This window comes from Erpetoichthys calabaricus, chromosome 4, assembly GCF_900747795.2.
Source record: "Erpetoichthys calabaricus chromosome 4, fErpCal1.3, whole genome shotgun sequence".
Taxonomy (NCBI): domain Eukaryota; kingdom Metazoa; phylum Chordata; class Cladistia; order Polypteriformes; family Polypteridae; genus Erpetoichthys; species Erpetoichthys calabaricus.
In genome coordinates, this window is record NC_041397.2 from 328,305,443 (window position 1) to 328,333,215 (window position 27,773).

Consider the following 27,773-nt stretch of genomic DNA (forward strand, 5'->3'; position numbering starts at 1 on the left):
GACAACAGGCTAGAGGGCCATCAGTACAACAGAATAATAATGTGTCTGTAGATTATCAAAGTCTCAAGAATAGTAAAATTAGAAATGTTAAATGGCTTTAGTACATTACTGAACCATGTCACCACCACTAGAGGGGACATGGAGTAACAAGAGAAAAGAAGAAAATCACCTTCAATATTCAGAGTGATGTGAACCTCTTCACTCCACGGTCCAGAGTCCACAAAACATTTGTAGAGGCCACCGTCAGAAACACGGACATCGTGGAGTCTCAGTGACACATTTCCTTTCAGGAGCTCTTCTGTGAAAAGTGCTGTCCTTCCCTCATAAGCCAGCATCTGATGCTCAGGTCTGATTTTGAGATTCTTGTACAAAAGTACTGGAGAGAAGAAGTCGTCTCGAAACCACCTGACTTCAAACCTCTGAGCACTAATAACTGGTGAGAGTGAGGCGGGTAGGGTGACATCTTCACCAACAAAAACAAGAACAGCTGAAGAAGGTCCAACAACTTGAAAGATCTCTGAAAAGAAACCACAAATTGTCGTAGTGAGTGCTAAAGTATTCAGAAAAAGTCCATCTGAGTCCAAAAAGACAAATCCCGTAGTGTGGGAGATGAAGACTAAACGCTGTACTCTCATCCTCTTCAGTCCCATACTGATATCAAGATCACTTCTAGTTTTTGATATTTTGCCCAAATGACAGATCTCTACTTCACTCTTTCCATTAAATTGTCTGACGCTCAGATTGGACACAAACATATCTGTCAGAATTCAACGTTAGGGTTAGGATTTGAGGTAAAATACAAAGAACAAAACAGAATTACAAAAAAAAAAAAAACACTGGTTAAAATAAAAAAAAGTTCTATTTAAAGACAACAAATTGTATAAAATAAGAAAAACAAATTATAGAAACACATACGTGTCCAGGCGACGTGTGTCATGTGGAGTAGAAAGAACACAAAGCAGCTCCTTCGCTTCTGGACCTTCATGACTGCAAAAGAATCAAAGTTTGGTTTGTCCATACAGTAATAAATGATTATGATGTCCTCAGAGATGAGGCAGACACTCTCATGAAGCAGACAAGATGGTGCCATCCCCTGGACACACAGTGCTGCCCTTCATGTCTGTTTACTTCTTGTATGTCTACAAGTGAAATGCACTGAATTCCTCAGCATATTAGATCACGTCGTGTATACAACTGACTGGGACTGGCATGAAAGTCACCAACACCTGAGACTGGGCACCCTGATGTTGGCTCATTACCATAAATAACACACTGTGCTGCCCTGCAGGATCTTGTTCAGCATGTGCTCACAGGCTTTAAAGAAAGTCAAGCAGACCATATAGTCAAAATCATCAGACTCCATTGAGTTGTACCTGGTGCTCTGCTGAGATGGACCTCTACATGGGTGCTGGTTTTATTTTTTCACTTACCTGACCATTGTGGACAAAGACTGAAATGGAGAATCTCTCTTTAAGTAACATGGTAGGACAACAGCCCTTCACTCCAGACTTGGAGACTCTTCATATTAGACATGGGCCCGCTCAGATAATTAACAGGTGAGGACCACAGCAATGGCTATGGAGCCAGTAACCCACATCTCACTGAACTGGATGGCTCTCATCTTGAATTAAAATCACTGAGTCCCTTTATGTATTTCATTTGGTAAATGTAAGATTGTGATTTATTTGAACTTTATGAATTTGTAAATCATTGCCAATGGGAATAATCCCATTAATCCCACTGCCAGTGGGAAAATAAAAATAAAAATACAATTATTTGAACACGGCCATCTTGTCTGAGCTGCTCCTCCACCCTGCTTTTAATTTTTTTTTTTTCTGGTTTTGGTTTCTTTCCATTGATATTTTCTTTATTTGTTGATGGTTCTTCTTAATTGTGCCCCCCTCCTCTGGCTGCCAAAATACCACCAGTTACTGAGGTGTCCTGCTGACGATGGCCTTCACTGTCTACACAATAAAAGTGCCAAGTCGAGCCTCAGTCTTAGCTGATATCTTCTCAGTGTTGCTCCTCGGTGGTCTCCTTCTGTTCCTGTGTTGTGCTGTGTGGTTTTGTCTCTGGCTTTAAAACTTTGGCTCAGTATTTGGACCTTCATTAATGGTTTATGCCATTGTTGTGGATTTGTTATTATTTGTTCTTGGATCATATAAAGTAGTCTACAGGAGAGACTCTAAACTGTTCAGGTAAGAGGCCTGTAGCTTCTCGTCTAAAATCTGTGCACTGCATGCTGGATATAATAGTGCACAGAAAAGCCAAACTATTCCAACTACAATAGCCTGCTTTAGTGTTGTTATAAGACATCACAAATGGAAGAATTAGAAGAGAGTGCGTATTTATAGATGATGATGACTGGCTTCTATTTCAATTTCCCAGAGCTCTCCTCTTGGCGCTGTGTGCTGAACTGGCGTCGGCTTTACAAAGACAGACTTTGAGGAATTGCGCTCCACCTGCTCCTTTACAAGTTCTGTCCACTCTCGGGATTTTAACCACAGGAGGTTTTCAATGTGAACTTGCTGACCAATCAGGTATTTCACAAACATCACTGAGTCGCGCCATGCCAGCTGTATAGGATGGTATTATCTACTTGTCATCCAGATAGATAAGATTTCCTTACACTGTGGTTGAACTGCGAAACATCGATTCGCAGCAATGTCGGGTTTTCCAAATGCAATCAGAACAGTCAGCTGCACTCACATTCATATTATAACAATTGTGCTTTGGTTCTACATCTGGAGAGCAACCATCCAGCCAGAACAATGGCTTCATGAGTTGCTCTCATTCAGTACAGGCCAAATACCCCAAAAAAAACACAACCTTATAAATAAGCTTGGAGGCGTGGATGTTCCCCCCCGGGCACGAACTGTCCACAGTGTGTCCCTTGCTGCTCCACACCGCCATTGTGGGGTGTGCCCATGTTTCACAGGGTGCCAGGGGTCGGTGGAGAAGTTGGCTCCCCACCTGACTCATCTTGAAACACGGACCAAAGTCTAACATGTGCGTGAGTCAGAGGGCCCCACCCCCCCTTCCTTACAGGGGGTAGGGGGCGATGGGTCTCGCTCGTAACCCTGTGGCACAATGGAAGTGAAGTGTGTAGTGCTAGTCACTCAGATGGGGCTGCTGAGGCGGGATCCCGGGCACCGCGCAGCCCGGGTGCACCTCCAGCCTGTCTTGTCTGCCTCGCTGAGGAGGTGGAGCCAGAGCATAAGTGATAGGACACGAAAGATGGTGAACTATGCCTGGGCAGGGTGAAGCCAGAGAATACTCTGGTGGAGGTCCGCAGCGGTCCTGATGTGCAAATCGGTCATCCGACCTGGGTATAGGGGGAAAAGACTAATTAAACCATCTAGTAGCAGGTTCCCTCTGAAGTTTCCCTCAGGATAGCTGGCACTCATTGGCATGCAGTTTTATCTGGTAAAGCAAATGATAAGAGGCCTTGGGGCCAAAACAATCTCAACCTATTCTCAAACTTTAAATGGGTAAGAAGCCTGGCTCACTGGCGTGGAGCCGTGGTGTGGAATACTGAGTGCCTAGTGGGCCACTCTTAGTAAGCAGAGCTGGCACTGCGGGATGAACTAAACGCCGGGTTAAGGCACCCAATGCCGACACTCATCAGATCCCAGAAAAGGTGTTGGTTGATACAGACAGCAGAATGGTGGCCATGGAAGTCAGAACCCGCTAAGGAGTGTGTAACAATCCATCCATCCATTATCCAACCCGCTATATCCTAACTACAGGGTCACGGGGGTCTGTTGGAGCCAATGCCAGCCAACACAGGACGCAAGGCAGGAAACAAACCCCGAGCAGGGCACCAGCTCACCGTAGGGCACACACACACGCACACACCAAGCGCACACTAGGGACAATTTAGGATCGCCAATGCACCTAACCTGCATGTCTTTGAATTGTGGGAGGAGACCGGAGCACCCAGAGGAAACCCACGCAGACACGGGGAGAACATGCAAACTCCATGCAGGGAGGACCCGGGAAGCAAACCCAGGTCTCCTAACTGCAATGCAGCAGCACTACCCACTGTGCCACTGTGCCACCCATGTAACAACTCACTTGCCAAATCGACCAGCCCTGAAAATGGATGACGCTGGAGGGTCGGGCCAATACCCGGCTGTTGCCGGCACTGGTGGCCGTGATGGCTAAGTTGCAATAAGTAGGAGAGCCTCTGTGGTGCACGCCGAAGTCTAGGGTGAGGGTCCAGGTGGAGCCACTGTAGGTCCACATCTTGGTGGTAGTAGCAAATATTTAAACAAGTGCTTTGAAGACTGAAGTGGAGCAGGGTTCCATGTGAACAGCAGTTGAACATGGGACAGTTGGTCCTAAGGGATGGGTGAGCGCCCTTCCAAATCGTGGGGCGATGGCCTCCGTCGGCCCTTGGCCCTTTGAAAGGGAGTTGGGTTCAGATCCCTGAATCCGGAGTGGCAGAGATGGGCAGGGACGGTGACTCAAGCGATCCTGGAGAAGCCGGCGGGAGCCCCAACGAGTTTTCTGTTTTCTCGTTGAAGGGCAGGGCCGCCCTGGAATAGGTTCGTCCTGAGAAGGGGACCTGCTCCTTGGAAATGTCTCAATAGCCCTTGAAAATCCGTGGCAGGTCTCCAAGGTGAACAGCCTCTGGCATGTTAAAACAATGTAGGTAAGGGAAGTCGGCAAACCAGATCTGTAACTTTGGTATAAGGATTACCTCTAAGGGCAGGGTCGGTCGGGCTGGGGTGCAAAACGGGGCTCGGCACATGACCCAGTTGCAGCATGCGTTGGCCTTCCTCTGACACCCTACCCTCTCTCCACCTCACGGTAGAGGGCCTGGCTGGTGCCTAGCAGCTGGCTTAGGGGAATCCGACTGTTTAATTAAAACAAAGCATTGTGAGGGCCAGAGAGTGGTGTTGACGCGACATGATTTCTGCCCAGTGCTCTGAATGTCAAAGTGAAGAAATTCAATGAGGCGCGGGTAAATGGTGGGAGTAACTATGTTTGGCAAAAAGATCCTTGTTCTACCTTCTTACTGTCTAGAAAAACCATAGTCGAGATCTGGGCTTGGCAAGGGAAACAGGTGGCTCCTGTGTGCAAACAGTATGAAACTTATGGAATTCACGGAACTATATTATACCACTGAGAGCTGCTAGCTCAAGAACTCCTCTTTAGGAGATGCTTATGGACTCTAAATATGGACTATAAACTTAGCCGTTATTAATATATCTATGTATCTTTTATCAAAGCAACTTTGTATTATGTTTGGAATGTTCAATGCAAAGTAATGACTTCCATCCATCCATCCATTTTCCAACCCGCTGAATCCGAACACAGGGTCACGGGGGTCCGCTGGAGCCAATCCCAGCCAACACAGGGCACAAGGCAGGAACCAATCCTGGGCAGGGTGCCAACCCACCACAGGACACACACAAACACACCCACACCCACACACCAAGCACACACTAGGGCCAATTTAGAATCGCCAATCCACCCAACCTGCATGTCTTTGGACTGTGGGAGGAAACCGGAGCGCCCGGAGAAAACCCACGCAGACACGGGGAGAACATGCAAACTCCACGCAGGGAGGACCCGGGAAGCGAACCCGGGTCCCCAGGTCTCTCAACTGCGAGGCAACAGCGCTACCCACTGCGCCACCGTGCCGCCCCAAGTAATGACTTAATACGTAAAACTTATACTATCTTGAACCCGGGAGAGGGGGCTGTATGGCCATAGGTCCCTGTACTCAAAAACTTTGTACATTACTGTTCCATGTAAAACAGATGTAAATTACGAGTCCAATAAAGAATGATATCCATTTCAGAAGGAGCGAAAGAAAGAAATGCAGACTCAAAATTATCTCATCAAAAATGAGCAGAAAGAGGATGCTGGAGGTAGCTTGAAACGAATAAAAGATGCGGAAAGCTACATTCACAGTTTGGCTGCAAAGAGAAGCAGCTCAGCATGTGGGGAAATCTCAACTCCTATGAGCAAGACTAATGGTCTCTGATCTAGCCCATGGATGCTGTGTTTGGCAACATCAACTCCTGTGCCCCAGTTTGTGTGTTTATGTTGTAGACTGCCGGACAGTTGTTATGGCCGGTTTAAGACCCATGGTCGACAAGGCAGGGAGAAATCATCAGGTAGATCTGGGATGGTGATGATAGAGCCAGTAGTGGCCGAGGAGACACTCGGCAGGGACCACGGCCTCTGTCAGCCTCATCAGAGCCTTCCTGGGACTCATCTGTGAATCTCCCACTGGTGCTATGGCCAAGGACCTAACCAACCATAGCTCTAAGGGTCACTGATGGCGGTGGCCGGATCATTACAGATCCCTTAAAGACAGAAATTCTTACAGGACAATGTCCCAGGAGCATTCTACACGAAATGCTGGTAGAATCTCAGCCTTCTCTGTGATCCTTACCCGAAGGGTCACAGTTGTAAGGGTTGGGCAAATCACACCGCCATTCATCCTCGACATAACACATTCCATACTTAACTCAATCCTATTAAATAACATCGCTTCTTACATAAAGTAATGAACATTAAAAAATAAAAACAAAAATACACATAACAACATTACTACAACCACTCAGACAGTACTACACACTTAACCATTAGATCACATAGCTAGACTGTACAAACCGAATATAGCACAAAACCACTTATTAGTGGACAGACATGCTTATTCAGGGGCCATAACATACTCTCATTTCTACAATTAGACAATAATAATATCCATAACATTCAGAGGTTTGGGCCAGGAATTAGTACCACAACAGGTGTCAGTGGGATCAAGTCTCGTAATGATTACATCCCCCAAGCCATTCCAAGTCAACACATACTGCCTTGGCCATAAGGGGTGCATGCCATGCATCACTTAGATGACAATCCGGACAAGGCCGATGGGCAAGAAGGCCGACCTGAGGGGCACGGTTGACGAGCAACATTAAAACTCGGAATAGGCCTGGTAACGGGCTCCCAAGTAGTCAAATGCCTCGTCAACTAATTAGTCACGCGCATGAATGGATGAACGAAATTCCCACTTTCCCTACCTACTATCTAGCGCAACCACAGCCAAGGAAACGGGCTTGGCAGAATCAGCGGGGAAAGAAGACCCTGTTGAACTTGACTCTAGTCTGGCACTGTGAAGAGACATGAGAGGAGTAGAATAAGTGGGAGGCCCCCGGCTCCGCCCGGGGCTATGGGGTGTCACAGGTGAAATACCAGTACTCATCATTTTTTCACTCACCCAGTGAGGCGGGAGGGGGAGCCCTAAGTGGCTCATGCTTCTGGCGTAAAGCACCTGAGCCATCCGTGGGCGCGACACGCTCCAGGGAGAGTGACAGGTGGGTAGCTTGACTGGGGTGGTACACCTGTCACAACATAAAGCAGGTATGCTAAGGCGAGTTCAGGGAGGCCAGAAACCTCCCATGGAGCAGAAGGGCAAAATCTCACTTGATCTTGATTTTCAGTACAGACCGTGAAAGCAGGAAGTGTCAGAAAAGTTACCACAGGGATGACTGGTTTGTGGTGGCGTCGCTGTTTGATCCTTCGATGTCGACTCTTTCTATCATTGTGAAGCACAATTCACCAACCGTTGGATTGTTCACCCATTACCAGTGAACTTGAGCTGGGTTTAGACCGTTGTGAGACAGGTTAGTTTTACTGTACTGATGATGGTGTTGTCGCAGCAGCAATCCTGCTCAGTATGAGAGGAACCGCAGGTTGAGAAATTTGGTGTATTTGCTTGGTTGAGGAGTCAATGGTGCGAAGCTACCATCTGCGGGATTATGACTGAACGCCTCTAAGTCAGAATCTGTCCTAAATTTGACGATACCCTAGCACTGCGGAGCCTCGGTGGGCCAGGGATAGGCAGAGGCCACCCTCCCCGTGGTGGCAGACCGGTGAGGAGTCCGAGGAGTGGCCTGGATGAGCAGCCGCTCCCTCTTTCTTATTCGCACCGCACATTTGTGGGGAACCCGGTGCTAAATCATTCGTAGATGACCTGATTCTGGGTTGGGGTGTCATATGTAGCAGAGCAGCTTCCTCACTGTGATCTATTGAAAGTCAGCCCTCAAGCCAAGATTTTGTCCCCCTTCACCTTCCCTCCTACCCCTCCCTCCTACCCCATTGCCTGACCAGGCACAACCACAACCAAAACTTAAACCTTAACTCCAAACATCCTCCCCTCTCCTTCTCTTATCCTCCCTTACATGACCGGAAGACAGCCGCGGACAGTGTACACGTGTCTGGTCTCAATGTGAAACATGACCAGATGTCCATTTGGCTCTGGCCCGGGGCTGTGAGGACTACAAAGGGGTGAAGAGAGAGTTCAAGAGGGCATGACCCGCCGAGAGGTAAACAGGTGGGGTCCGTGCCGCCTGGCCGGAGGATTCAACCCAGAGGGCCACCTGGGTCAGCCGTCCTGGTGTTGGTGGATCCCTCTGCCCCTTTCATCCCCATCGCCACCCAGTGCGATGCAACCGGCTCCAGGTTGGCAGGGAAGGACCAGGGGGAGAAGGTGGTTGGCGGAACCTGCTGCTGGTGTTAGAGCACCCCCCCAGCTGCGAGCTCACCGCTTCCTGGGGCAGAGGGATCAACGTGCTCGCCACGCCCTGCCTGGCCTGCCCTACCTTCACGTTTTTCCTTGCCTCCACTTTGCATTCGCTGAAATTCTACTTTTTTCACATTCTTTTTCCATTGTCTTTTAACTAAACACTGAACAAAAGGGGCTAATTATATTGATTTGCATATTTCTGGGAGGAGACCAGGGTGGGGCATCAGGCTGACCAGGATTTATGTAGCAGAAGTGCGTGGAAGTTGGCTTACGCATGATTTTGTTCATATGAATTTTTTTGTGTGCACGCATAATTCTGCTTTTGTCTGTATAGTGTCTGTTTAGTGTGAATTCTACACACAGAGTTATACATGAGGGCCCTGGAGTGCCAGGGTCAGTTCACTACTGGTAAGTCACATGAAGGAGCTCCACCCTGTGAAGGTCATCCATGCTGAGTAATTTGAGCTTAAAGAGTTTTCTGTTTTGTACAAATAAATGGTAAGGTGTCCATCATTTGGGCCTATTGGGTACCAGGGACCTTCTTGTCATTCGTCACAGTAAAACAATTTAAAACTTCTGTACTGATAAAATAAGATGGAGGAAGCAGAGCCCTAATGCACTAATGTATTGATGAACTTTACTGTTATTTATATATGGTGTGTTTAGCATTTTTATATCTAAACTTAATTTAAATATACTCTTATTTATATGGCTTGTATAAATACAAGGACACCTCATAAGTGTCGTCTGTCAGCCACCTTATTTGTTGTGTTCAAATGGCCGTCGATTACATTCACATCTGCTGATATAAAATGCCGACAGGCCTGTCTAACGGTGCACCACCACCACGCCTGCCCCTGGAGACACCCACATGGCACCATTAGAATCAGAGACTGAACTTCACCTGAGCGTTAGAGGAAAAGGAAATAGCCTGAGGGAACACAAGGAGGACACACAAACTGCACATCGATTTAAACTCAGGATGTTAGAGATCTGTGAGGTTGGAGCATTCACTACAATATCCCAGGACCGAGTAACACACAGACTGTATGAATATCAACATTGTAAACTAAATCCTAATGTCAAAAAATAAAACATTAAAAATCAACTTTACACTAAGAAGAAATGCGACAAAGTCCCCCAGTCACCATCTCTGTGTTCAGCAGTGCTGTGGAGCTGTCACTAAAAATAATAAAGAAATAAAAGTGAAGAAGCCTGAAGATGTGAGGCTGTGATGAGTCTACTGGTGACTTCACTGACTGTAACATCGTAGGAATAAAGCAAACAAAACACCCAAAGTGGCAGACATCCAGTGTAAAAGGCTTTCATGAGGATACAGAAAACAACCAAATGGAGGAAACATGAGCAGATGTCAAAGCTCAGGTACAATGACAAAGTCAAACTTGCATTTCGCTTACCAGCTTTTACTTTTTTCTTCAATTTTCTCCCATCACAGATTTTATTTTTCAGAATTCACTGATGAGCAGATCTTTTCAAAACTGTCTTTGTATTATCTGTAGGTTTATAAAAGCAAACCTTCACAGCACAGGCCCTGAGGTCCGCTGCTCTGCTCTTTGCTTTCCCTTTCATTTTTACATGGCAGCCATCCAAGAGGAAGAGGAAGTCTTAAAGAGACAGAGGACACAAAAAGAAAAGGCAGCTGAAATAACCAAATGTGAACCTTCTTTAGGTCACAGCCAAACTTTTAGTCAAAAGTACAAATCTCCTCACAGCAAGTCACATTAAACTGATGTTGCCGACATGTAAACTGTGTGACAGGCAGAGGTGAGCCGCATTAAGACAGAAATGGCAGACCTGCAGGTGGCTGAGTGAAAGTGGCACACGAGCAGGTGGTCTTTCCCCTTTCTGTCCCCTCTCTGATAATTCTCAGTCTGTTCTTGTCTTTACAGGTGAGCCCACATGTAGATGTCCTGCCAGCCTTCTGTCCCTCTAGTCCAGGGGTCCTCAATCACAGTCCTGGAGGGCCGCAGTGGCTACGGATTTTCATTCCAGCCAGTGTCCTAATTTGATTTCCATCCTTGCTGATAATGAAAGTTGGTGTTTAACTCCAGGCCTTGTTACTGTCTTTATTCACCAAAGACAAAGTTTAGTTACTTTGTAGATCAGAGGTCCTCAGTTACAGTCCTGGAGGTCCGCGGTGGCTGCAGGTTTTCACTTTAACCAATTTCTTAATTAGAACCTTTTTATTTACTACTAAAGCAATATGTTTTTTGGGCTTCATTTTAGTTCTGTTACCATTCAGATCCCTTAATTGCCTATTTTAGATTTTAGCAGCTGCATTTAACTTTTAATTGTGGCCTGTTTTCTTAATCAGATATTAGTTAATAATGAGATGCAGTTAACCAATAAACCAGCAGCGCTCCAGCTCACATGCTTACCATGAAGTATCTGTGATAAAAAATATTTAGAAATAAATGAGAGGGGAATAGTAAGGACCGTTAAGCTTAAATCTGTTCTGGTCCACAAAACACAAGGATAATGTGGAAACTCTACAGTGCAATTCAGTTTGCTCTTGGATGAATTCAAACATTAACAAGCTAAATAGTTCAATACCAGGTTTCAGTATCAGCATGGACTGCTTTCTAATTAGGAAACAAGTTGGAATAAAACCTGCAGCCACTGTGGCCCTCCAGGACTGTGATTGAGGACCCCTGTTCTAGTCAGTCCCGGCCCATGTAAGCTCCTTTGGTTCTGTCCACAGCTCCATTCCTTCCCATAATCCACTCAGCACATGCCAACTCCTTCCTCCAAATACACAACTTAACATTCTGGTTTACATGGACCTGGAGGCTCTCCCAGCAGCATCAGGTGTTAGCAGGAACCAACCCTGGACAGAGTGACACTACATGACAGAGTCCAGTGACACACTCAACAAGACCAGTTTAAAATGGCTAATTCATCAAACACACAAAAAGAAAACCTGTAGAGCTCGGTGAAAACAGCAAACATGAAGTGGACATGTGAAGATGTAGGAAAGAAAGAGCAGATGAGACTGCAGGACTGACAACTCTGTTTTGTCCTCTAAGTACATTTAGACAACTGATGACACTCTGATTGATCCTCTGGTGTCCGCCATTGCTTGTCTCCTCTTTGTCAGACTCCAGTGCTCCAGTGGCCTGACAGTTTGATGATCTGTAAGATCTTTTGTTCTTCTAGTAATTTACTTGTGAGGTCTGAATCATCACCTTCTCTATTTCTATCTTTTCTCCAGACCTTCAACTCTATCCTAATTCTGTAATGTCTCCTCATGTGTTCTTTCTAATGTGCTTTCTTTTTCTCCAGTTCAGTGAACCTCATACTCTTAGAACATAAGACGTTTGACAAACCATTCAGTCAAGTGTGTTTGCTCGGCTAATTCCTTACTTGTCTGATGTCTCATCCAAATCTTCTTTAAAGGCTGTCAAGGCTGATTCTTCTTCAACTCTGTGACTTGGTAGCATTTTTTTCGAGATTTCCTGACGTTTTTGCATGAATAAGAACTTTTTCCCCACCAGTGTCCTTGAGTGTGTTTTTCTATATTTAATTCAAAGAATTCTGCTGGATTCCCAATATGGAGGCCTCTGAGAATTTTGAAGAATTTAGCAAAGTTTCCACGTGGCCTCATGTCCTGTGAGTTGTGACTTTATGTTCTTCAATGATGTTCTTCTGATTTCACTGATTTGAAAAAACACTCAGGAGCTCGCAGCTTGGGCTGAGTCCCCCTTAGTTTGGTTTCATCTCCTTTTCTCTATGATTATTATTTCTTTTTCTTAATTCCTTTCTAATTTCATTCAGGAATGTCTTTATAGAGGTCTGGCCACTTCGATTGGACAGTCCTTAACTAGAAGTGCATTTCTCTGTGCTGGCCTGCCCTGGGTGGTCTTGGTGGTCAAGAGTCTGTGTCATCTTCCAGAGAAAAGGAGCTGACCTATGTGATGACCTGAGTGAGGGCCAACATGATGGGCTGTGATGTGCTCAACTGGTGGAAGATCACAGGCAGAAACACAAATGTCTTCTGGTCTGTCTGACCAGTTTTGTCTTTTTTGTGAGTCTGTGCTGCCATAGCCAGGGCTCTTCCTTGGGGTGGAGGTGGGCAGCTAGAGTGACCAACCTGAGTTTACACATGTAGCTACATGTACTCCTCTTTTCTGAACATCATTCATTTTTGAAATTTCCATCTATAATGATATCTCATGGGATACACTACAGCGTTATTCTTCACAAGATCACAGGTGAAAGAAAATTTGAAAGCATCCATTATCTGCACTTGATTCAGGTAAGTGTAATATTTATTGGGCCATCTCTGTGTGTTAAACAGTGGAAGTGCTGCTCGAGTCCTTGGCCCTCATGAACCTCAGTTACAGCCGCCATGTCTGCCTGGTGTCTCCTGTTGCTGGGTCAGGTGAATGAAGAGTGATCAGTGTGCGAGAAATCCAAGTGAAGGACAGAGGTTGTCAAGTCGGGATTTTGATACTCAGGTAGCTTTACTCCTGACAAGGCCAAATTTATCAGCTGTCTGGAAATCAATGAAAAGTGATAAAGAGCAGGAAATCGCTAAGTCAGCCTGGAACAGTCAAAGTGTGGAGACAGCGAAATATTTAGCATCCAGGTGATACTGTGCACTTATAACATTTAATCATCTAATGCATCACATACCCTAAAAAATGCTTCTTCTGAAAAATAATACGTGAAAAAGTATCCATTTTTCATTGTTTTTACTGCAGAAGTGAAAGTCTTCTTGAAAATAAAACTGACACTTTTAAGCACTTAATTATTTTATGATTTTTATTTCACACACACACAAGTCTCTGGACTTCAGATTTTGAGGTTGTGGCTTCAAATCCTGCTACTGACACCAGTGTGTGACCCTGAACATGTGCCTTCACTGAAAAAGAAAAGAAAATGGAACCGACTGTATCTCAAATGGAGTAAGTCACTTGGATAAATCAGATAATAAGTAATAAAAAATAATAAATAAGATTATCAGTTCACTGGCGCTGCTTACTCTTCAACATACTCAGTAGGCCAGGAGGAGAACATCCCAGCCGCACATCACTTCCGGCTTTTCTTGATGGTCATTGGAGAACACAATTTGACATGAACGTGTATTCTTTAGGACTAAAATGGGTAATCAGTGGGAATAATGGGAAATTTGAGGATATATTATTATTATTATTATTATTATTATTATTATTATTATTAGATGTTTACCATTTTTGTATTTGTTCCTGCTGTTCCCACAAGAATGTCTTTTCGTGTTTTTGGTCTGCTGTATGTGGTCCTCCTCTGTTATGTCAAGAATTTCAGAGAATGAGGAAGTGTGTTGGGGGGGGTTGGGGGGGGGTGCGGTGGGGCATCCCTCTTTAAAGTAAGCAGATGGAGGGCCGGAATGAGGGTGGGTTTGTCAGCCATTTGTAAATCTGCTGAAATTCTGCAAAAAATACATAAAACTGAAGTCAGTTTGAAATTCCATAATCCTGCCAGTAAAAATACAGCAACACTACAAATCAGTCTCCATGACACACATGGCTGCAGCTAGTCACGTCACCTGGATGTTCCTACTGATTAAATTCAGAACAGCGCACACTCGGCCAAGATGGAATGAGCTTACTGCTTCAATTATAACAAACTGCTCTGTGTGTGAGCGCAGGGAGACCTGATGAACAAAGGCGAACATCATCGAGCATCGCTGTCTCCAAACGGCTTGGGCTAAAGAGCCGCCGTTTAGCTAATGGATACGTACATTTAAGGAAAACTGAGAGAAGACTGTGCATTAAGGGTTTGGCAATACCATATAAAGCCCCTTTGAACCCCTCAGAAAAGGCTCCAAATTCAAATAAATTAGAAAAGTGCCTTTTATAAATAAAGTGCTGAGGTGAAAAAGGGGCACAGTGCCTTAGTATGTCCCACTCACTATAGTATTATTAACAATAAATATTGGCAATAAATATTTTTTCTGTAACATCACCAGATTTCAATCAAATCAGGTGTTGAGATTTTGGGGTTCTTGCCGGGCGGCATGGTGGCGCAGTGGTAACGCTGCTGCCTCGTAGTTAGGAGACCTGAGTTCGCTTCCCGGGTCCTCCCTGCGTGGAGTTTGCATGTTCTCCCCGTGTCTGCGTGGGTTTCCTCCCAAAGACATGCAGGTTAGGTGGATTGGCCATTCTAAATTGGCCTTGGTGTGTTTGTGTGTGTCCTGCGGTGGGTTGGCACCCTGCCTGGGATTGGTTCCTGCCTTGTGCCCTGTGTTGGCTGGGATTGGCTCCAGCAGACCCCTGTGACCCTGTGTTCAGATTCAGCGGGTTGGAAAATGGATGGATGGATGGATGGGTTCTTGCTGTGGAGAAACTGAAATTCTTGTCATATGGCAGGTCAGGGAGCCTTTAACAATCACAGCACTTTACACACTGCATTAACTTTTTTGTAGAATTAAGATTTGTAGAAATGTAAATATAGTCACACTGAACCAAAAAAGGACATCATAAAGTGTTGGGGTCCCAGCTGTAGAAACCCCAAATTTCATTGCGTTAAGACAAAAGACAAGCAAAATGAAAAAAAAAGGACAAAATAAGTAAGAAAAAGTAAAAAAACATTGGTGTCCTCCTCCTTATGGCTGACATGCTGGTGCACCTGCTGCCACACTGTCCTTTATATGTCAGGGGTGAGCACAAGTGACGTTACTGGTCTTTGGTCAGGACTTCATCGTGTGTGTGCACCGTCCACATGTCTCCCCTGTGGACTCTGACCTCAGCACTCACACAGCTCGGCTCAACTGTATATAAATGCAGTGCTACGGATATACAGCATGTGGCCCTTCTATGGATGGTCCTGACCACAGCATACATACTGGATGAGGGGCCAGGGCTCACAAGTGCTTACTGTTATCCCATCAGCACTGGGCACAAGACTGGAAACTACCAGGGGAGGACGCCAGTCCATCACTTGACCCAGTCACACACACACAGTCACCCAGAGCCAATCTCACCTGCATGTCTTTAATGAATGTGTGAGAAAAACCAGAATACCATAATAAGAACTGACAGGGACAAGGGGAGAGCAGACAGACCTCACACTGGCAGAACTGACAGAACTTGGTCAGGAATGAGAAGTGAGGACTTACTGGAGCTGGCAGGCAGCATCACAAACTCAGCACTGTGCCACCCCAAAAAAAAACACACACATGTTGTAATTTGATGTTGCCACTTGGGTGGTTTACCAGTGTGAGTCAGCGTGGCGAGTGCTTTGTGTGCATTCTGTGGGCACTTTGTCCAGAGCTCTGTCCTTAGATATGCCAAACCAATCTAGCCAACATATAAATTCAGCACACAAGATGTGTGTAAAGTGTGACATAAAATGAAGCCCACCTGTGAGCAAACCAACAGGACAACTAACAGAGCAATGGAGACACACACACCCAACAGTAAATGAACGAGGACAGCTGAAGTTCATGTAGACCCCAATAACACGGACACAAGGGCACCGGGATGGAGCTGACGTTCACACCGGCAGTAAAGGGGCAGAAGGCAGCCATGTCAACTTGGGAAACAACATGTGACAAAATGGATGAGAGGAGTGGAGCTGAAACTGCAGGAGCCTTCAGGGTGGCAGACAGGAGAGGACGTGAGCTTCTCCATTTCTTACCTTTATTAATAATTTAATTCCAAGCTGGGCTTTGTTAAACCTTTTACATGACATCTCTGTTTAAATTTGATATGGTGCTGACAAGGGGCAACAGTCATCCAAAAAGTCCCAAAAAAAGTCAATTTGCTGATCAAGGACTTTGCATCGAAACCACCGGGATGAGACCTTAAAAGGTGAGAAATGTGCAGAACTAAATACATTATAAAGAATAAAGAAACCAACAAAACAGAACAGACCTTTATTTAGACAGAAAGATAACATTTAAAATCCTGAAGACATTTCCAGTTATTCATAAATAAAGATGTGTCCTTAAAAAAAGAAAAAGCCAACTGAACTGAATTAATGAATGAATTGAGCAGAACTCCTCTGACAAAACTAAAGTTAAAACGGCCGTCCTGCTCATGTGTCAGGTTTATGTTGAGGTCCTATAAAGCACAAGTCTCTGACAGCAGCTTTATAAAACTCTCATGTGGTGAATGTACTGCACAGGTGCAGGGACAGATAGGGACAGTAGGGGGCGCTGTTTGTGCATAACGTGGTCACCACGATGGCCTTCAGACATTCTCACCCCTCACTGTAGTTTTAAACAAGACCAGGGGCCTCATGTATAAACGGTGAGAGCACATTAAAATGTTGCGTACGCCCGTTTCCACGCTCACTTCGAGATGTTTAACAACTAAACTTGGCGTAGCACTACACACATTTTCACCGCAGCCTCAAACTATTCGTACTCACGTTTGCTGCTTGGTTTTGTAAACGGGGAGCACCGAGCGTCAGAGCAGCGCTGCTGTTTCTGTTTCTGTGTGGTGTCCCTTTCTTTTCAGATTTGCATCCATGATGTGTGTTTTATCAAAGACACTGAAATTAATTACACATCCTTTACAAATTGAATTCACTTGATTGTAATCATTCTGTAGCAATATAATGGAGCACAGAACGGCCAAACTATTCCAGCTGCCATGGCTGCTTCTGTGTTGTTAGAAGACGTTGCAAATGGAAGAATTAGAAGAGAGCGCCTTGTATTTAAAGATGATGATGATGATGATGATGATGATGATAATGACCAGCTTCTAAATCGATTTAGATTTCTAAGAGCTCTCCTTGTGGAGCTGTGAGCTGTTAGAATATTAGGATGTATACGTGTGCACACGCGTGCACGTGTGTGTGTGTGTGTGTGGTAAATGTGTATGTGTGTGTGTGTTTGCCCTGCGATGGACTGGCGCCCTGCCCAGGGTTTGTTCCTGCCTTGCCCCCCATGCTAGCTGTGATAGGCTCCAGCAGACACCTGCATTCCTGTTCAAGACACAGCAGGTTAGAGAATAACTGACTGACGACTGAGCGACCGACTGACTGACCGACTGATCTAATGACCGACCGACTGACTGACCGACTGACTGATATCTAAGTGAGTAGAAGTTCTTGCCTGTATGTTAGCGTTTTTGATTCAATTGCCATGAATTACACCTAATTAAGTTGTGTGAACGACTTTGCATGAGTTAGGGGGCTTTGTTTCGTCGTCACTTCTGTCCTAATTGACACTTTAGTGAAGTGTTGCTGCCCATATGAGTGTTTCTAGCTCTCTGTGCCAGTGTGTATTTATTTTTGTTACACAGGTGGTCTGTTAATATGAACTGCATGTGAAGTCCCCTTGTCTCTCATGTCGTGTTATCACTCTCACATTTATTTGATTAGCCCTCAAAAAGCAATGCATTGTGGGACATCGCTATGCTGCAGGTCAGTATCAAACCCTGGGTGGGGCACGAGACCACTGCCGGACACACACACACTCACATTCACAAGGGGTCTGTTTAAATTCGGCAGTCAGAGTCACCAGGACTACTAATGAGCTGGTGGGCCTTTTTTTTCCCACACCCACCACATTTCAGATTAATCAGAAATAAAAACATGAACGTATTGACTCAAAGCTGCCACTTTAGTAATGAAGCCCAACAACATCTGAACATGAATTCAATGAACATTTGCTAAAATATCGGAGACAATCCAAATGAGACTAATTTAGTGTAAAATTCACACTGTAACGGGTCTGTCTTTACGACACAGTTAATGAAACAGAAAGCAACAGAAAAAAGGCCGTCAGGCACTCATCTTTGGTGCGTCTTTCCATGTGAGTGTTTAACTTAAATGAATTAAACAAGACATTGTGTAGCCCTAAATAGTTTAAGGAGTTTGCCTTCACTTTCATTTGAACGCTGATCTTGCACAAGTGTGAGTTTTGGCAGCCCAACTCAAAGGGAGTCCCCCATCCTGTCCTGTCCTGTCCTCTCAGTCGGCCGGGTGTTAATTCTGCAGCATGGCCCGCTCTGCTCAAATTGCACTCGCTGCTAGCACTTGTTGAAGTGACGGACCCCCAACACCACATATCGGGACGCCACTCCACCACAGGGCACAAACACTCAAATAATAACATCAGTTGTAATGCTGACCAGTAACTTTACATAACGGATTAGACACAGCATCTTATGCGTCTCCATTTGTTTATTACGACTAGCTGTGTTATTTATCTAAGACGGGTTGAAATCTAAGTAATCAATGCCCACCTCAGTGTACTGAGATGAATTGTTAGCAGGTCACCATCTACTGGACTCTATTTGAAAATGCATTGTGTTCTTCTTTCCAACAGATGGCACATTACTAACATCAGCAATGCTTTTACAACTCCCATATCAGATTTTTGCAGTCTGGTATCTCTGCAGCCTGGAGCTTTCACCCCGGAGCTCCAAGTGGGTGGAGTTAGTTGACGTAATTGACAGACGTCAGTATTTTAGTCTGATAAGCCTTCCACAACCTTAACATTAACTCACTGTAACTGTGTGAGGCTCCGGAGGTCTGTAGGTTGGGGGTCTCTACAAATAGCAGATATCAGGGTCTCAGCTCCCTCCTGTGTCTTTTTTATGTGAAGTCTTACTCAGATATAAAACCAAAGAGAAGGGGCTGGGTGGTCAGGTTCCTCTAGAAGTTTCATGATCTTCTTACCAATGTATATAACAGAAGAGTGGGGTGGGGATGGCCCTTGAAGGTTTGCAATTCTCTTATCAAAATATAAGACAAGAGTTGGAGGGGGGGTTTGCTTATTACATAATCAAGGAAAAGATCAGGTGCTTAACCCTCTAAAGCACCCCCCAACTCCACATGTCACTCCTCCAGCTGGAGTCTATTCCCACCCAAAAGAGTCAACTCCCCCACCTTGAAGCTCCAGGGTGGAAGCTTTAGGCTGCAGAGAAAGATGCTTGAATTTTTATAATTCATGTAGTAATAAAATGAATTGCATTTTTCATTCTAACAATTGGCGCACCACAAACATTATCACTGCTTTTACGAATCCTATACTAAGGTTTTGTAATGCATTTAGTAAAAAAAAAAGGTGTTGCATTGTTCATTCTAACCAATGGCACATCACAAACATTAGCACTGCTCTCGTTAACCCCATACCAAATAGCATATAACAGAGATATAGCAACAGGGTGGACCCACAAGCAGACACCTATCCTTTTGTTAAGGTGGATATTTATAATTTTAATTAACTGGTCTGCTCTGAGAAACTAAAAATGTGAAGCAATCCCACACCCACTCTTTTTACTCGACTTGGCCCAGTGTCTCCTCATGAATGTCCTCACTGCAGCAAGTGGAATGGGTGGTCTCTAAACATGGACAGAGTTAAACATTCAATTCCCATTATAATTCATAGACATCACATGTTTGGGTTCTGCTGAGCTCTATACTTGACAGGAAAGACGAGACCTGATACACTCGAATGATGAAAAAAATGTATTTACACTTTTATGGCACTTGGGTTACTCAACAGTTGTTATAACCATCCCATAACTCTAATTTAACAGATCATGTAAGCTGGAATATCACACTTAGAGTTGCTGTAGCCCGACTGTCAATACCAGCATGCGGGACAGGGGGTGGGACACCTCTGTGCATATTAAACATTTAAATCGACCCCATGTTTAGCCACGCCCCTTTCTGCAGGTCACAGTGAAGAGTAGCAGCAATATGGAGGGCTATGGCCGTGAGACGGATTAAGATACAGTCGTGTGCTTTAAACCAATCCGTACTCATTATGTAATTAGTCATTTGTAAAGCTTATAATTGTATTGCCAGTGTTACAACACTCTGAGCCGACACTCAATGGAGGATGATATACAAAAATAAAAATCTGAATGGACTGAACTGGTCCACAAGACAAACAACTGCACTTTGATTTGAGTGCCACTGAAAAGCTTTGTGAACGTCCTAACAAATAGGTGACCACCACAAGAGTTCTGCTGAGAAGTAAACTTGTTGGCTTTACTGCTGTGTCCTCTGAATGGGAGACGCTGATTTTAACAAAGATCTGTGATGGACCGGCGCCCAGGACAAGGATTGTTCCGCTCCACCACTCTGCCCTGGATAAGCGGGTTAGGAAGATGGATGAAGGGATTTGCCATATTATGACATATTATTGATAGTTTCTTCAAGCACATGAGGATTTAAAAGAGACATGAGCTTATAAAACTGAGTGCTGAACATTGAGAAATACGAGTTACAGCTGTAAAATGTGCAATACTTTCACAAATCCACACACTGAATAAACATCTGACTTCATTTAAACATTAAAATGACTGCCAGCTTACATAAAGCATGTCGGGTTTAGCAAGTCAATAAAGTGAAGCAGCAGGACGGTTGTCACTTCATTTTGAAATCCAGTGACGTCTGTTAATGGATTCCTGTTATTTAATGCTAGTGAGCTTCATAAATAAAACCCTGAGCCCTCGTCTGTCTGTCTGTCTGTTGAATTTCTCACATTTGTGTTGTGATGTTGACCCATTTTGCACACTAAGGGTCTCATCTTGTCTGTTTGTTTGTCATTTTGTTTGTTCGCTAATTACACCAAAATGGCTGAACTAATTTTCATCAAAGGTTTCTGTTGGAACAACTTAAAATGTAAGCTTCATGGCATTTCAACCCAAAAACGGTGCATTACTCTGAAATGACAGAGCTGATCTTAATGGATTATTTTATAAATAATAAAGATGAAGCAATTTAAAAACCAGAATGTGTGCTGTTTGAAAAATGTCATTGAAAAGGGGGTTTGTAATACAGAATTGGGGGTAATGGCAGTGGGTGGCATGCATCTCTCCACTAAAGCTCAGTCAGTGTTTATAGACGTCTGTACTTGTATATTACTGTTGATACAACTTAATGGATGAGCTGATGGACAGAGTACAGAGGGACAGAGAGTGGTGATGGGAGCAGATCTCAATGGACATGTCGGTGAAGGGAACAGAGGAGACGAGGAGGTGATGGGTAGGTATGGTGTCAAGGAGAGGAATCAAGAAGGTCAGAGGACAGTGGATTTTACCAAAAGGATGGACATGGGTGTGTGAATATGTATTTTAAGGAGAGGGAGGAACACAGGGTGACGTACAAGAGTGGAGGAAGATGCACACAGAAGTAGATTACATCCTATGAAGAAGAGTCAATCTGAAGGACACTGAAGACTGCAAAGTGGTGGCAGGGGAAAGTGGAGTTAAGAACATAGGATGGTGGTCTGTAGGATGACATTGGAGATCAAGAAGAGGAAAAGAGTGAGGGCAGAGCCAAGGATCAAATGGTGGAAGTTGACAAAGGAAGACTACAACGTTGAGTTTAGGGAGGAGGTGAGACAGGCACTGGTTGGCAGTGAAGTCATTTTTGTGAGTGGCCTGTGATATTTGATAGTCTCACAAACACATGCGTAACAAGACAAGACTTTTAATTAAAATGATGTTATTGAGCCTCCTTTTTAACAAAGACCTGGCTGGACTTTAGTGAGTCAAGACCCCTGTTAGAACTTTCACCTGCTGACTGTATGCGTTGTTAACACACCAAAGTAGTGGGGGACGGGATGTCCATTGTGTTTAAAATGTTCATAAATATTGCACACTTCTCACTGAAACATAATTAACTTTTGAGAGACAATTGTTAAAAGCTGAATTAAGAGGTGCAGTGCTTGTCGCTCTTGTATTTGTACCTCCTAAATGATGTAAAGATTTTATTAGGAGATTTTCTGTTTTCTTTGTCACTGGTCAAGTTTATATCTGATAAAATACTAATCGTAGGTGATTTGAACATTCATGTTTCTTGTACTTTAAAACTGTTCATTCCCAGGTTTATTCAATTGCTCGATTCTCTTAATCTTGTTCAGTCTGTTAATGGTCCTACTCACGTTCAGGTCATATGCTTGATCTTATTTTATCATTTGGTTTCTTTGTCAGTGATGAGGAGAAAATGCCAGTCATACTCAGTGCTGTGGCACCTTCTCAAATTGTCATTCCTGGGGTCTCAAGAAGCAGCCTTCATGCTATAAACTCCTACACTAAATATATTTGTTCTGATATTTCTGTAAATTCTTCTGTTGTTAGTTCTGTGCCACACAATCAGTTACTCTGTGCACGTAATTCTACATGGAGATCGACACTTGATTCTGTTGCTCTTGTGAAAATCAGACACTCCATATCTAAAGGCCATCCCTGGTTTAACGACTCCATGCAGACTCTTAGAATGAAGTGCAGGAAAACAGAGCGTAGATGGAAAAAGATAAATGACAGACATCTTAGGCGATTCTGAAAACCCGTCTGTCTGAATTCCAGCGGCCTGTCAAATTAAATTAAATTAATTAAATTAAATTAAATTAATGTTAAATTAAAGTTGTGGCAAGCGCCCTCTTCTACGCAGTGGTGTGCTGGGGAGGCAGCATTAAGAGGAAAGACGCCTCACGCCTGGACAAACTGGTGAGGAAGGCAGGCTCTATTGTTGGCATGGAGCTGGACAGTTTAACATCTGTGGCAGAGCGAAGGGCGCTCAGCAGGCTCCTATCAATTATGGAGAATCCACTGCATCCACTAAATAATGTCATCTCCAGACAGAAGAGCAGCTTCAGTGACAGACTGCTGTCACTGTCCTGCTCCACAGACAGATTGAGGAGATCGTTCCTCCCCCAAACTATGCGACTCTTTAATTCCACCAGGGGGGGTAAACGTTAATATTTAACATTATACATAGTTATTGTCTGTTTTTTTTTTCACCTGTATTATTATCATTCTTTAATTTAATATTATTTATTGTATCAGTATGCTGCTGCTGAAGAATGTGAATTTCCCATTGGGATTAATAAAGTATCTATCTATCTATCTATCTATCTATCTATCTATCTATCTATCTATCTATCTATCTATCTATCTATCTATCTATCTATCTATCTATCTATCTATCTATCTATCTATCTAAATTAGCCGAGATAAAACCCTTGTGTGATATTTCTACCAATGATCAGATGTCTAGAGTTCTGTTCATCACAATAAGTTACACTCCGTACTCTGACACACTTAGCTGTACTGTAGGCACTCATACATGTGAGGAGTTTGTGAATTTTTACTGATAAAACTGATGAGATGAGATCTTCTCTCACACCACCTGCCTCAGTTCCTTTGTTGTCCCCGACTTGTCTTTACTGTCTGACTCTGTTTGTCTTCCCTTTCTTGCCCAAACTGTGCCCACTATGAAGCCCACATCCTCTCCTCCTGATGTCATTCCAGCTCGTCTCTTCAGAGAGACTTTTGAGGTTATTGTTGACCTGCCATTGCTACTGTCCATCCATCCTTTAAACATGCAGTGGTCAGCCTGGGCTTAAAAACATGGACTTGACCGGAGTTTCTTTCTGTCTTATCTCTAAATTGTGATTCCTCTCTAAATTCTTAAAGTTTGTTTTTTCACAGCTGCTGTCTTTCCTTGGTAAAGATAATCTAATGGAGTCCCTCCAGTCAGGCTCAGAGCTTTTCATTACACCAAGTCTGCTCTTTTTAAGGTCACAAAAATCAACAGACATCAAGTAGACAATCAAAGATGGACAATCAGACAAGTGGACAAGGAGCCAGGCAGTTTGCTGCAATGTGTTTGGTTTTATTTTAAACTAATAGACATTCTTTGACTTCTTCTTTCTTGGCAATGATTGGTCTGTTTGGTCCTTTTGGCCTACAAGAGAAGGAGACATCTGGTCAAATGAGTACAAGAAATGAGAGACCTTGAACTTTCATAGATGACTTTTTTGATGCTCTGTGACCTCATGAATTAATAGAAAGTGAGGAGAGTGAAGGCTTTGAGCAGCGTCTGATCAAACAGCTGGTGGAGGTGTCAAATACAGGTGGGGGGTAACATTACAGTCCTAAACAAGGACTCACCTTATGTCAGACTAAATTTAAACAGGACTTGTATTGATATTACAATGAAAGTACAGGCAAGTCTTCAATAATGAAACTCCATCTCCACGTCACCTCACGTCACACCTGTGGGATTCTCAAATATTCTCAACACAAGTTACTGGCACCATGAGCCCTGTTATTGACAGCAGCAGCTCTCTGTTATCTAATCCAGAGGTTTTTATATGTCTTTATATATATATATATATATATATATATACTGTATATATATATATATATATATGTGTTTTACATATGTATTATATGTCTTTTTATATATACATATACACATTCACTGGCCACTTTATTAGCTACATCTCGCTAGTAACGGGATTACTCCTTTTAGCCTTCAGAACTGCTGTAATTCTTCATGGCGTAGATTCAACAAGGTGAAGGAAATATTCCTCAGGGATTTTGCTCTGTGTTGACACAATAGCAGTTCACTTTTGTCAGTTGAACATCCAAGATGCAAATCTCCCTTTCTAACATATCCCAAAGGTGCTCTACTAGATTGAGATCTGATGACTGTGGTGGCCATTTGAGTCCAGTGAACTCGTTGCCATGTTCAATAAAACAGTTTGTGATGATCTGAGCTTTGTGACACAGTGCGTTATCCTGCTGGAAGGAGCCATCAGAACATGGGGACACTATGGTAATAAAGGGATGGACATGGTCAGCAACAGTACTCAGGTAGGCTGTGGCATTTAAGTGATGCTCATTTGGTACTAAGGGGCCAAAAGTGTGCAAAGAAAATATCCTCCACACCATCACCAGCAGCAGCAGCCTGAATGGGTGATACAAGGCAGGATGGATCCCTCCTTTCATGTTGTTGACGAAAAAATTCTGATCCTACCATCCAAATATCACAGACGAAATCGAGACTCATCAGATCAGATGACATTTTTATAATCTTCTATTATCCAATTTTGGTGAACTTATGCGAATTGTAGCATCAGTTTTCTGTTCTTAGCTGACAGGAATGACACTCAGTGTGGTCCTACCTCACTTGTAATGAGTGTTTATGTGAGTTCCTGTTGCCTTTCTTTCAGCTCAAATCAGTCTGGACATTCTCCTCTCACTACTGGCACCAATAAGACATTTTTTCCCATAGAACTGCCGCTCACTGGATATTTTAGACTTTTTGGGCCATTCTCTATAAACCCTACAGATGGCTGTGTGTGACAATCCCAGTAGATCAGCAGTTTCTGAAATACTCAGACCAGCTGGTGTAGCATCAACAACCAGGACACGTTCAAAGTCACTTCAGTCACCGTTCTAACTCATTCTGGTGCTCAGTTTGAACTTCAGCAGGTCGTCTTTACAATGTCTACAGGCCGAAATTAATTGAGTTGCTGCCATGTGATTGGCTGATAAAATATTTGAGCTAACAAACAGTGAACAGGTGTACCTAATAAAGTGGCTTGTGAATGTGTGTCTGTGAGTGTATATATATTGTTGAGGTTCTATAAAATTATAATTTCCCCTTGGGGCAAATAAATTAATCTTATCTAATCTAATCAGCCCTCCTTACAGCCAGACATTTGCTCTTTAGCTCACATAAGCTTACCAATTTACCAAGTCCTGAAAGATCATAGTCCGTATCTTCCGTATGGTCCTCTTTCTTCTGCTTATCCTATTACTCCTGGTGGTCCTACTTCTCTTGCTACTCTCATGTGTCCGCTGTAAGGATTAAACGTAAATGACAAATTAGGAGTGCATTTCCATCCCTGTCTGTCTCCTCTGTCCCATGAGAAGATGATTTCTAGTTGTGTGATCTCTGGCACAGTAAATAATTACATTTTTATTCTCACCACATAATTCACCACATTTCACAGCCTGCTCCTTATCTAAACAAAATGAAAATTGTCCATCACAGAGTCCTGCCACCTCATGCTAAAGGCTCCTCTGCGTGTCAACACCATTTAGTGGGCAGGCTGCCATTAAAGCCTCCTTCCATCAGACCCCACTTACCGTCTTGCTGTGCCCATCACAGTATGGAGGCTCAGGCTGTCTATTTCAGTGCCCTCAACACCACGGCTGTCCACACACACACACTTTATGGACTTCAGCTATTCAGTGGTCCTCTAATTCTCAATAAGTATGTTAAAGGCTTGGTGATGGCACTGAACTTTAGATTTTTTTTTGCATGATTATCTTTTTATTTTTGTAAAGTTAACGACATCAACATGAGAAATTCACATATAACAAAACACCAACCTTATAACAGTGGATTGAACACCAAAACAGCCATTAAATCCAAACTTAAAAACTCCTTCAAAGCTCAAGACCTGCTCTGAGACCCCCTCTGCTCCGGACCACTGTACACGTATATACTGTATATACATGTATTTAACAAAAGGACAAAGTCAAAGAGACACAAAAGGGGCTGAGACAGAAACAGTTTATATTAACATAAACACGGACACCGAGGATGTGAAGAAAGACGACTGGAGACAAGAATCGTTACTTGTAAGAGACCACCAGGGCTCATGATAAAGAAAACAAAGGGGAAGGCATTTTAAAGGTTCAAACAGCTCCTGAAATGTTCACAGTTAGAAGCCACTAAAACACCTTGGAGACCCCGAGGAGGGCCTGATCAAGGGGGTCCTCACATCAGAACAAATCAGGACATCGAGGGCACATCACTTATCAAATACTGACAATCGTTTGTGTCATCTCGGTATGAACACAAGTCTCCTCTAAACTGATTGTTTGGCTCACTCCTTTATCCAAAGTGACTTTCAACATTTAAGACCCAATTTGTTTCATTTCTTTTGTATTTCCACGTGGAGCACCGGCAGGTGAAGTGACACAACATGTCAGTATTGGGATTGAAGTCCAAAGCCCTGCTGTTCTGTCAGAGTCGTGTTTACTGACCACAGCTCAGCATTTAATTCTGCTGGACGGGCAGACCTGATGACCAAACTCCTCAATTTAGGACTCAGTGCCACTGCAGTTGGGTTTTGGACTTCCTAACCAACAGACCTCAGCATGTGTGAATGGCAGCGTCACATCCTCCAAGCTGACCCCCAGTACTGGCACTCCACAGGCTAGTGTGCTGAGCCCCCTCTTAAGGCCGCACCGTCAGTGGAGGACCACCCAGGATCCTAAACAACTCTGAAGAACTCCCCCCAAGTCATGCTGGGTAATGAGAAGCTGTGCTGGGTCCAGTATAAAAGGAGCCCATCGCCTCCCGACTCTGACCCTGACAAGGCTGCACTTCCCATGAAACCCTGTGGGTAACACACAGCTGGAGGAGGAAGAAGAGGAGAAGGTTTACTGTTTGTTTGGTGTTGGCTGAGTTTCATTGTGTTTACTGCTTATTAGATTAAAAAAATCCA

General features: G+C 43.9%; 2 protein-coding genes and 2 long non-coding RNA genes across 6 annotated transcripts in view; 2 read left to right on the top strand and 2 right to left on the bottom strand.

Moving 5' to 3' along the window:
- Positions 1–10,138, bottom strand: part of LOC114641960 (NACHT, LRR and PYD domains-containing protein 3-like) — a 592,098-nt gene extending 581,960 nt beyond the window's left edge. For all 3 annotated transcript variants that reach the window (XM_051925833.1, XM_051925832.1, XM_051925831.1), the window contains exons 1-3: positions 9,967–10,138; positions 916–987; positions 170–517 (exon numbers count right to left, since the gene is read on the bottom strand). In XM_051925833.1, the coding sequence (XP_051781793.1) occupies positions 170–517; positions 916–985 (418 nt within the window). In that variant the 5' untranslated portion in view covers positions 986–987; positions 9,967–10,138. The remainder of the gene's footprint in view (positions 1–169; positions 518–915; positions 988–9,966) is intronic.
- Positions 1–27,773, top strand: part of LOC114643553 (protein NLRC5-like) — a 5,922,889-nt gene that overhangs the window by 3,850,008 nt on the left and 2,045,108 nt on the right. The window lies entirely within an intron of this gene.
- Positions 1–27,773, top strand: part of LOC127527388 (uncharacterized) — a 236,632-nt gene that overhangs the window by 159,909 nt on the left and 48,950 nt on the right. The gene's annotated exons all lie outside the window — the stretch shown is intronic.
- On the bottom strand, positions 24,102–26,076 carry LOC114642231 (uncharacterized). Its single transcript, XR_007934679.1, has 2 exons — positions 26,000–26,076; positions 24,102–24,208 (listed from the first exon to the last, which is right to left on the bottom strand). It is a non-coding gene; the product is annotated as an uncharacterized LOC114642231 (long non-coding RNA).